General features: G+C 37.4%; 1 protein-coding gene across 4 annotated transcripts; it reads right to left on the reverse strand.

The window, feature by feature from the left end:
- Nucleotides 1-1,207: 1,207 nt before the first annotated feature.
- Nucleotides 1,208-10,093, reverse strand: LOC110804251 (uncharacterized). 4 transcript variants are annotated; one of them, XM_022009818.2, is made up of 2 exons: nucleotides 9,537-10,093; nucleotides 1,208-1,939 (listed from the first exon to the last, which is right to left on the reverse strand). In XM_022009818.2, the coding sequence occupies exons 1-2, from the start codon at nucleotides 9,754-9,756 to the stop codon at nucleotides 1,584-1,586; spliced, it is 576 nt and encodes a 191-aa protein (XP_021865510.1). In that variant the 5' UTR covers nucleotides 9,757-10,093; the 3' UTR covers nucleotides 1,208-1,583. The 4 variants fall into 4 exon arrangements, with proteins under 4 accessions (XP_021865510.1, XP_056686124.1, XP_056686125.1 ...); XM_056830146.1 differs by having other exon boundaries at nucleotides 1,208-2,329; nucleotides 9,537-10,091; XM_056830147.1 differs by lacking the exon at nucleotides 9,537-10,093 and adding an exon at nucleotides 4,115-4,251 and having other exon boundaries at nucleotides 1,208-2,329.
- Nucleotides 10,094-11,145: the final 1,052 nt, after the last annotated feature.

Below are 11,145 nucleotides of genomic sequence, written 5' to 3' on the forward strand. Positions count from 1 at the left end.
TCTTATACTTTATTTTTGATTTATTTTATTAGTTTAAATAAATAAATAGTCAACCTTGAGTTAAAGGTGAGTTAAACTACAATATGTATAACGGTATAACCTTAGGTCCCAAAATCCCAATTATTGATCTAAAAATAGTAAGGTCCCAAATGGTAAATTTTTGTAAAACTTAGACCCCAATAATGAGCTTAACTCTTTTAGTACATCACCTACAAGTATTTGATTATGGAAATGATGTGTCTTGGTTAGAAAGTAGCACCGATCTTTGCCTTTTATCATATTGAATCGGTATGTTTGCATTTCTCTTGTTAGTTAGACGCATTCTTATGGTAACAGCAGTCGTACTTTCATGTACGACAGAGTTATCAATTGTCTAGTAATTATCTTGCATTCCCTTCCTTCAAAAAAAAAAAAAAAATCATATCTTGCATTCCCGAAGATAACACTAACCTAGTATTGATTTTTTTTTACCAAATTTGAATTTATATACTAAGCTAGAGCTGGCTTTGTGATTTATGAACTAAAGTTGACAATAATCCATCAACGTTCGGTCAAATCTTGTTCATTAACAAATAAACGAGTACAAAACAATTTCAAGTCCGTTTAAAAAAATGAAACGAGTCTAGCTCGTGAAAAACTAGTTGGCGTTTATAAGCTCATTTAAATGTTGTTTAAGAGCTCATTTAAAGGTGATAATGTGAACAAATAAACACAACAAAGCTGGAAAAAAGAATCCAAACAGCAGGTCAACTTTGTTAAGGTACCAAGTTGACTAAAAAACCACGTTTTGCAGCAAACAAGAACAAAAAGCCCAGCAGCTCTTGACTACACAACAACCACCAGCCTTAACCAACCAACTCCCACACAGCCCCTAAGCTACAGACCACCATAACAATCAACTCAGGCCAGCAGGCCCCTGACCTGCTAACGCCAGACCCTCAACCAACAGATCCCTGACTTGCAAACAGACACCGAACCAACAGCAGCTTCAGCAAACACAACACACAAACTAGAGCAGCTTCTGCCTTCTGCACACAAATCTATTAGCCCCAGCTGTATCAACCACTTAGCAACATCAACGCTGTCCTAAACAGAACCAGCTAATGAGCAACACTGCTCCGAACAGAAACTGAAAAGACAACAGTGATGCAACACTACACTACTCAGACCCTACTTATACTTTAAAACCAATCCCGAATGTTACTCCTTTATGAACCAAACTGTTGACTATATGTGATTGCAAAATGGTGACAGCATCCAAAAGGTTTACAACACACATCCATGGTTTAACAAAATAACAAAAGCCTGTGTAGTACTTAGGAACTAAATACATATAATAAGAAGGGAAAGCTAGCAACATTTTTATACCCAGCCGAAAAGCAAGAGCAAATTCTTCAAACTAAACATTTAGAGGATCAACCATAGCTATTAACAAAACTTAATCCCCCACAATATCAAGATTAAACCAGAAACTAGAGCAGAGGAAGATTGTAATTAATAGTATCAGTTCGAAGAACACATAGCTGCAACTGTTTCACATAATAGACATCAGAAGAGTAATAATAGCCAAGTTCAAATATTTATCACCACCACTTCAGTAGTTGGGGGCAATATACAAAGTGTAATCCTTCTGCTGTTACTGTACTAAATCCTTTGCTGGCTTCCTTCAACTTAGTACATGTACTTGCAATTGATTTTCGCTCTCTTCCCCTCTTCTTTGGCTTTCTATCCTTCAAATTAGCTTCAACTCCCCAATCTGCTGACCTAGAATTCAAATAAACAAATTTGTTTCCAGGCTCCCAACCAACCAGAACAACAGCGTGGCCATGACCCCGGAAGTCATCATCAGTTGACATGCTACCTTTTCTTTTCTTCCCAACATTACCTCGACTGAGATCGACTCTTTCAGCTTCACCCCCTCCAACAAATGTTTCAATACCTGATACATCAAATTCACTGGTCATTGGCATCTCTCCTAAAACTCCGCCATAATGAATTATGGCTCGTTTTATCTGATCAGCAGCACCTACAGACCTGGGATCTATCCCATAGACCCAATGTAAACCATGAACGTTTACTTCTTTCTTAGCTTCGTGAATGGTATTATCAAACTCTTCACCGGAAAGTGGAAACCACTCCATTATAATGCAGATCTTTAAGAAAATTCTGAATTGTTTGGTTTTCTATAGTATCGAGGAGAGTGTGAATATGGAGTAAATAAGGTAAAAAGTCTAGGCTGGTTTCTTGAACATTAGCCAACTTTGTCATTATGTTTTTCTGAAGGAGGAGAAGAGTCGAAGAGAGTTGGTGGAATAAGGAATGCAGTAGGCTGCCCAGACAGAAAGAAAAAGTAAACAATTACTATATGATGAAATATGCAGAGTAAACTTAATCTGTGTACTGATGTGTTGCAATTCCTTGCAAATAATATTGCATGTCCAACATAAGCAAAGAAAAAAAAAACAGAACATACTATAACTAGCAGATCTAAACTAGTATAATATGGCATATGGCATATGTCCATGTGTATGGTTAAAAAAGCCTTAAACCATATAATCCAAGCAGATAGGCACTCAAGGAGCCGGTTTTGGGTGACACAACTTATTTCCAACTGACTACTGGGACTTTCTGCACAACTAAGGGATGAGTTGGAAGAAAATCTATCTCAGAATCCTTTTAATTTTAACTGTGATCCAGAGTTTTCGGTTGCTTTCATTGATGCTTAGTTTTAAGACTGATGTCCTATAGGCACTCAAGGAGCCGGTTTTGGGTGACACAACTTATTTCCAACTGACTACCGGGACTTACTGCACAACTAAGGGATGAGTTGGAAGAAAATCTATCTCAGAATCCTTTTAATTTTAACTGTGATCCAGAGTTTTCGGTTGCTTTCATTGATGCTTAGTTTTAAGACTGATGTCCTGCTGGGATATCTTTGGCATTACTTACAGAGTTATAGGGTAGTGTGTAAGACGAGCTAGTTGGTAGTATTGGAGATAAGTTGAATGGCTGAAGGCACATTTCACTGCAGCTGAGTTGGGACAGCAGAGGGTGAATTATGTGAAGAATATTTGCAAGATACTAATGGGGCAGTCTGAGAGATTTCGATGGACTGGAACGAATTGAAACTAGGTTAGTTGTGCCATCCTCGAAAAATTGGAGACTAGATGGAGGCTGCTTAAGCCTTTTAAAGACTTGAAGTATGGTGTGTGTGTGTGTGAAACACCTCCACCTAACCCACCTGTACTGCAGAGTTAAGCAAGAAGGAGGAGGAGACAACCACTGGAACAAAACAACATGGAAACAGGAGCAGCCACAGAAGATGAAGGAGTCACTACACTTAGTGGAGGCAACCCGTAGGAGTCTATAAAGAAGTTTGTCTTGTTACAACAACTATCTTTTGTTGTGTTGCTTTTTTATTGATGCTTTTCTCTTATGTAAGAGTTTGTAAATAAAAAGGGAAGGGGAACAGACATGCATCTTGAGAGTATTTTGGTTAAGTGGGAGAGTTGACCTCTCGAATGTCTCTTGGTTACTTTGTCTTGTAAAGCTTTAAGCTCTATCTTCAATATCTCAATCAACCTTTCCATACATTGTGTGTTAATTGGCTTTGTTCAGTCAAGGAAATAGTCGGTTCCTTGCAGTGTGCACGTGCTAATAGTGACTGTTGTTATGTTTTGCTGCTGTAGAATCAAATAGTCATCTTAAGTTTGACTGTAAATAACTAAATACAGTCGTATGGTGCAAATAAAACAATGGGTAGGTACCTCCAATCAAGCACAACCCCAGATTGACTAGGTATCACCAATCAGGAGTAATGGATCTAAATTTCAGAAGAGTGTTAAAGTTGTAGCAGTGCTGGCCATGGTTTATCAAGTTTGGAGCTATCAGTGAATGTGGTCGTGGAGTAGAACAGAGAAGGAAGCTAAAGCTTTAGGAGCAGGGGTAATGGATGTAGATGACTTGAAGGTAAGAGAGGTTTAGCGAATGTTAAAATTTTACTAAACAAACAACATATCATAGAATCATCCAACTTATCTCCTTACCTTTTTCGAAACCCACAAAACAAATGTTCCCTTAGTCTATTCATTCATATTAATTACATGATAAATACCTCTAGACCTGATATTATGTTTGCAGCAAGTTTCCTCTCTAGATTTATGCAGAATCCAAGCCAACTTCACTTAGGAGCTGCTAAAAGACTCTTTAAGATACGTGAAGGGAACCACAGGCTATGGCATTCAATTTCAGACCTCTAATAATCCAAGAGTAGTTGGTTATACCGACAGTGATTGGGCAGGTTCTCAAGATGATATGAGAAGCACCTCAGGTTACACATTTACACTAGGAAATGGTGTGTTTTCGTGGTTATCTCTGAAACAAGACACAATTTCCCAATCTACAGCTGAAGCAGAATATATTGCAGCTTGTGCAACTGTGAATCAAGCAACATGGATAAGAAAGATTATGTCGGACCTCGGTGAATTTCAAGGAGGGGCTACTATCATTCATTGTGATAATAAGTCAGCAATAGCCATTGCTAAAAATCCAGTTTTTCATCGAAAAACCAAGCATATAAAAGTGAAGTATCACTTCATAAGAGAAATAGAGAATGAAGGTGAAGTTAAACTTGTTCATTGCAAGGGTGATGATCAAGTTGTTGACATTTTCACCAAACCCCTTCCAAAGGGTAGATTCGAGATACTAAGAAACATGCTTGGGATGAGAGAGAAGGGTTCCAAGGAGGAGAGATGTTAGCCTTGTAAGAGGCTTTGTGCTAAAATTGTGCAAAAAATGTGGAGATAGAATTGGAAAGAAAATATTAAAGAACAAAAATGTGTTGTGTATATATTCTCTCTTAAGACATATATATATATACTACATCAATTATTTAAAGAAATAAAGGTAGAGAGAGATTTTCTCTCTACACCTCTTATAAATGTTAGATAATTTAACACTAATAATAGAGTTTGAATTATATAGTAAATTAATATGAACCTATGCTTATTAAGTGAGAGGAGAGGCCATTATTTTAACATTCTTATGCCTAGTAACAAGCCACCACTCTACCCACCACCCAAAATAAACCAAACACAAACCTATCCTTGACCAAGTACCCTCAAAAAAGAAACAAAAACTTCAAATATATCCTTGCTGATGTGAGACAAGAGAAAATTGCCAAAGGATTGAGCTACTATTGTGATGTTCCTTATGACAGAAATCACAAGTGCCTATTCAGAGAGCCATAGATCCCTGGTGATGTAGTTGAAGAACTTAGTGATGGTGAGGAGTTGGACTTGGGTGAAAAAGAAGCAAATGAACCACAAATTTCTATGAGTGCACTGTGTCGCAGTCAAGGGTTTAGCACTATGAGGGTTAGGGGTTTGGTGAAAGGTAAACAACAACAACAACAACAACAAAGCCTTAGTCCCAAAATGATTTGGGGTCGGCTAACATAAATCGTCGTTGGAGATCGTCATTGTCACCAATCAAACCAGAAAGGAGCATGAAGTAAAAAAAGAAAAAAAAAAAAAAAACAAGGAAGAAAAGGTGGAATTAATGAAAGTAAGATAAGAGGAAATTGTATATACTCCCTCCGTCCCAGATTAGTTGTTACACTTATCTTTGCACAAAGTTTTAGGTGATAAGTGGTTGTTTGGTTATCAATTGTTATTTTATTGAAAAAGTAGATGTGATATGAGTTAGTGGGGTATTTTTTTAATTGAATGAGAGAGGGTGCGGGGACAAAAAAAAATTTAGTGGGAAGAGAGAGACAATATAATAATTGTGGGGTCATTCCTAATTTAGAAGCGTAACAACTAATCTGGTACGGACGAAAAAGGAAAGTGTAACAACTAATCTGGGACGGAGGGATTATATATTATAGAAAAAATATTGTAAGAGATAATAAAAAATAAGTAAAGTTTAAAATAAATGAATAAGTAAAATAAGTACCTTTCAAAATAGCATGTAAAATTAAAAAAAAATCAAAGAATTTGTAAAAATAAAATACAATAAAAAATAAAAATAAAAATAAAAATAAAAATAGAAAGAAACAGAAAAATGGAAGTTGTATAAGTCAAATGAAGTTATCAATGTACATTCTCTCCCTCCACTCTGTCCTATCCAACGCTATATTTTCCACAATCCCAAGTAAGCTCATATCGTGCTCAATCACCTTCATCCAAGTTTTCTTAGGTCTTCCCCTACCCCTTGCAATTCTATCACTTTGCCACCCTTCTATCCTCCTAACCGGGTCATCACTTGATCTTCTGCTTACATGTCCAAACCATCTTAAATGATTTTCCATCATCTTAAACTCAATCGGTGCAACCCCTACTTTCTTCCTAATAATCTCATTCCTCAAACGATCCTTTCTTGTATGCCCACACATCCAACGTAACATGCGCATCTCCGCCACATTCATTTTGTGCACGTGACAATGTTTCACTGCCCAGCATTCCGTGCCGTGTAACAAAGACGGTCGAATTGCCGTGTGGTAAAAAATTTCCTTCAATCTTTGGGGCATGCCTGAATTACATATGAACCCCGTGACACCTTTCCACCTCAACCAACCTACTTTGATTCTATGGACCACATCGCCATCTAATTCTCCATCCTTTTGGATAATAGATCCTAAATAACGGAACATTTCAGAGCCTTGGACAATTTTCCCATCTAAGGTAATCGCATCTGTCTCTCTATCTTGGACTCCACTAAACTTACACTCCATATATTCCGTCTTGTTTCTACTCAGCCTAAAATCAAAGGTTGTCTCCATAACTCCAACTTACTTTCCACTCCTTCTTTTGTTTCATCAATCAACACAATATCATCTGCAAACATCATGCACCAGGGTATACCATCTTGAATTGACCTTGTCAATTCGTCCATGACTATAGCCAAAAGAAATGGGCTAAGTGCGGAACCTTGATGCACTCTAATCGTAATGGGGAATTATTCGGTTTTACCAACACTAGTTCCCACACTCGTGCTAACTCCCTCATACATGTCCTTGATGATATCAATATACTTTCTCGGAATTCCTTTCCTACTTAATGCCCACCAAAGAATTTCTCTTGTTACCTTATCATACGCTTTCTCCAAATCAATAAACCATATGTAAATTCTTCTTCTTATCCCGATAATTCTCCATTAGTTGCCTTATAAGATGAATGGCCTCCATAGTCGATCTCCCAGGCATAAATCCAAACCGATTCTCCGAAATTTTCACAATTTACCTCAATCTTTACTCAATAATCCGCTCCAAAAGTTTCATAGTATGACTCATTAGTTTGATTCCTCGATAGTTGGCACAATCCTGGACATCACCCTTATTCTTGTACAGGGGGATGATAGTACTTTTCCTCCACTCTAATGGCATCCTATTACTTCCCCAAATCTTGTTGAAAAGAGTTGTTAACCATACAACCCCTCTCTCTCCCAAGCATCTCCAGACTTCGGTAGGTATACCATCGGGCCCCACTGCCCTCTTGCGTCCCATCTTTTTCAGTGCCATTTCGACTTCTATATTTTGAATTCTTCGCATTAAGTATAGTTTAACCATATCCCGAGGGATATTTGTATCCACAATATCGCGCCTATCAAAGTAGAACCTCCATCTATCCTTGATTTCCTTATCTCCCACCAAATTTTTTTGATCAACATCTTTTACACATTTAATCCTCCCGATGTATTCATTTGACTTATACAGATTTTGATAGATTCAGGAAGTACACATAATTTTGTGGATCTCAATGTAGCACAAAAATTCGGGTGCAAGTTAGAAATCATTCCATCACAAGCCATTACTGTAGGTGATGGCAACCATCTAGCTTGGCAACATATCTGTAAGGGTTTTTCTTGGGCAATGCAGGACACTACCTTTGAGGTTGATGTGTTACTTATTCCCCTAGACAATTGTGATATGGTGTTGGGAATTCAATAGCTCAGTTTACGGGGGCCTATCTCTCGGGATTTCAGGCAGTTACATATGGAGTTTCGTTTCAATGGGAAAGAGGTACTACTCAAGGGAATTCCATATAAGAAGTTGAAGGTTGTTGAGGGAGAACCCTCTTCCAAGTTATTTTCCGCAGCTGCTCACTTATGCTTAATACAAGTACAAGACAAGTCTTGCTTGGGTTCAGAAGTACACATGCCACGGTCAGTGGTTGCTGATGGGTTGAAAGAGCTACAACTTACCTACCAAATGGTATTTGAAGATCCTGCAGAGTTTCCTCCCTTTAGGGGAGTATTTGATCATTCCATACCCTTACTTCCAGATGCCAATCTTGTCAATATAAGACCATATAGATATCCTTTGAAGCAAAGAGATATCATTGAACAGTTGGTGCAGGAAACGTTAGATAGAGGTATAATCCAGAATAATGTTTCCCCTTTTGCTTCACCAGTGGTTTTAGTGGGGAAGAAAGATGGGACTTGGAGGCTGTGTGTGAACTATAGGGAGCTTAACAATAGAACTGTGATGAATAAGTTCCCTATCCCAATAATTGATGAATGATTGGATGAGTTATCAGGTTTTGTTGTGTTTTCCAAGCTTGATCATAGGGTTGGTTACCATCAAATGAGGGTTAATCCTTCAGACATCTACAAGACAGCTTTCAAAACCCACACTGGACACTATGAGTTTCTAGTAATTCCCTTTGGCCTCACCAATGCGCCAGCTTCATTTCAGAACCGGATGAATCAAGTATTTAAACCTTTGTTAAGAAAGTGAGTTTTAGTCTTTTTATATGACATTTTGGTGTATAGAAGAACCCTAAAAGAACACTGGACTCACTTGGCATTGGTATTTGAGTTAATGAAGGCTAACTACATGTTTGCAAAATTAAACAAGTGCGTGCTTGCAACTGACAAGGTGGAGTATCTAGGCCACTATATTTCTGTTGTTGGTGTTGAAACAGATCCAAACAGAATCAATGTTGTCCAGAGTTGGCCTATTTCTTCTACTGTTAGAGAACTTAGGGGATTTCTAGGTACGGCAGGATATTATAGAGAGAATGGGTATCGATAAAAAAAAAGGGTATATTAGTCTTTTAGTATTAATATTATTAATCTATCCTGCATTTAAGGTATTTTGTACTGTATTAAATACTTGCGATAATAATTATTAGAAACACTAATCGACATTGAAAGAATAACCACTAATCGACTTAAATTCTTAACACTTCTTTCCGACATCCATTTAATAATAATAATTAGAAACACTAATCCACATTGAGAAGAGTAAGCACTAGTCGACCTAAATTCTTAATTGGTCTCCGACATCAAATCAATAACCCACTCAAAAAGCTAATATGGAAACTACGAATCGACAAAAAGCAGCTACGTAGTAGTATTATGCTCTAACACAATCTTTCCCCCAAATTGCGGACCAATGTAGTAATTATAATAATAATAATAATAATAATAATAATAATAATAATAATAATAATAATAATAATAATAATAATAATAATAATAATAATAATTAGAAATCTAAATCAAAAACTAACATTTTCAAAAAAAATGCTTACTTTTTTGTTGCTCGACTGGTGCGGGAACCGGGTTTTCTCTCTCCTTCCATGCCTTCAGTCCAAAACGGTAGGGTTCAGTCCATAAGAATTGCTTTTTGTTTGCCAAAGCTTCAAATGATTGCAATTGTTTACTCAGAAAAGTCTGATTAATTGTAGTTTCTTCGAGAGACGACACTCTAGTTTTGGTAGGATAATCGTCTAAGTATCCGTCCGCTGCCATTTTCGTACCCGCGTCGATAGTGACTGAACGCTACTCTCGCAGAGAGGAGGGAGACGGCAGGCGAAAAAGGTTGCGGGAACCTGTCAAAAAGAAATCATACCAGATGCGGGTTCGAAGACCATCCGTGACATTTTTCCATTTTTTTTATTTTTAAATTTACCGTAGAAAATACTTTGGACATGTTTCTGTTTTTTTTTTTTTTTTTTTTTTTTACGTATTTCATTTCAAAAATAGTGTAAAAATAAATACTTCCTCCGTTTTTTAATACTCGCAACGTTTAGACTTTTTACACTATTCATATAATCTACAAGAGAATTTAAGATATAAGTGACCAAAGTTGTGCATTGGCATGCGTGAAAGTAACAAGCCGTTGCGAGTATTAAAAAACGGAGGAGTTATATGTTTGACCGTCTTTCTTTATTTTTTGGTTGCAAATGAGTCAAAAGTATTATATATGGTATAAATTACACATGAGAGTGGCGCAAATTGGAAGGTATACTATGAGCATGGTGCACCCCGGTCAAAACGATGTTTTTTAAAAAAGGATCTTGAAAAAAGATTTTCAGTATTAGGTGGAATTCAGTTGTACTTAGATTTTGAGTATTAGTAGGATTTAGTTATTCGGTTATGTAAAATATTATCTGTTGTGGGGTTTTTCCGATCAGCTGAGACAAGGAGGTTTCTGGTCTGACACGACACGATCTCGGCACCGACCTGCAAAACAAGAATATTCCTCTCGGAATATCCTCTACGATGCTTAAGTAAGTAAAAGTTTTAGAGAGAGAGAGTAGAGAAAAGGCAGAGCATGAAATATTTTTTGGTTGTAGTTAATTGAATGTACTTGTCCTTGGTATTTGGGGCTTTATATAGTACTAGGTTTCCAAGGAATGACCTAGAATTCCCCCCATATGATTGGCTGAGCTTGGAGGAGAAGACATGTGTCATTTTCCTTGTGCAGTCATATTGATAAAATGACATAAATGGGCTTTTGGGGCAAAGTAGGAAAGTCCCAAAGGCTTATTTCAATCATGCTGATGTGAATAAGGGAGCTTTGGTCCGCGTGCATGGCAGTGATTGGGGTACGTCGCATCTCTTTTTGTATGGTTGGACTTCATGACACATGATGGTCTATGGCCACGTAAGACAGCCTACAAGGCATATAAAGTGCCACGTATCACCGCCTTATTGGTACAAGCTGGCACGATAATTTTGCCTACAACATTTGCCCCTCAAGGAGGGTATTTCTGGAAACGATCTTTCAGATGTCCCTTCTTGAGTCTTGACATTCTGGAGATACCGTGGATCATTTAGAGAGATGGTGACAAGTGTCACGAATCCCATTTCTGCCCCACTATATATATGGGGTAATTCTCTCATTTTTCTCTTTCA

Source organism: Spinacia oleracea, chromosome 5, assembly GCF_020520425.1.
Source record: "Spinacia oleracea cultivar Varoflay chromosome 5, BTI_SOV_V1, whole genome shotgun sequence".
Lineage (NCBI taxonomy): Eukaryota > Viridiplantae > Streptophyta > Magnoliopsida > Caryophyllales > Amaranthaceae > Spinacia > Spinacia oleracea.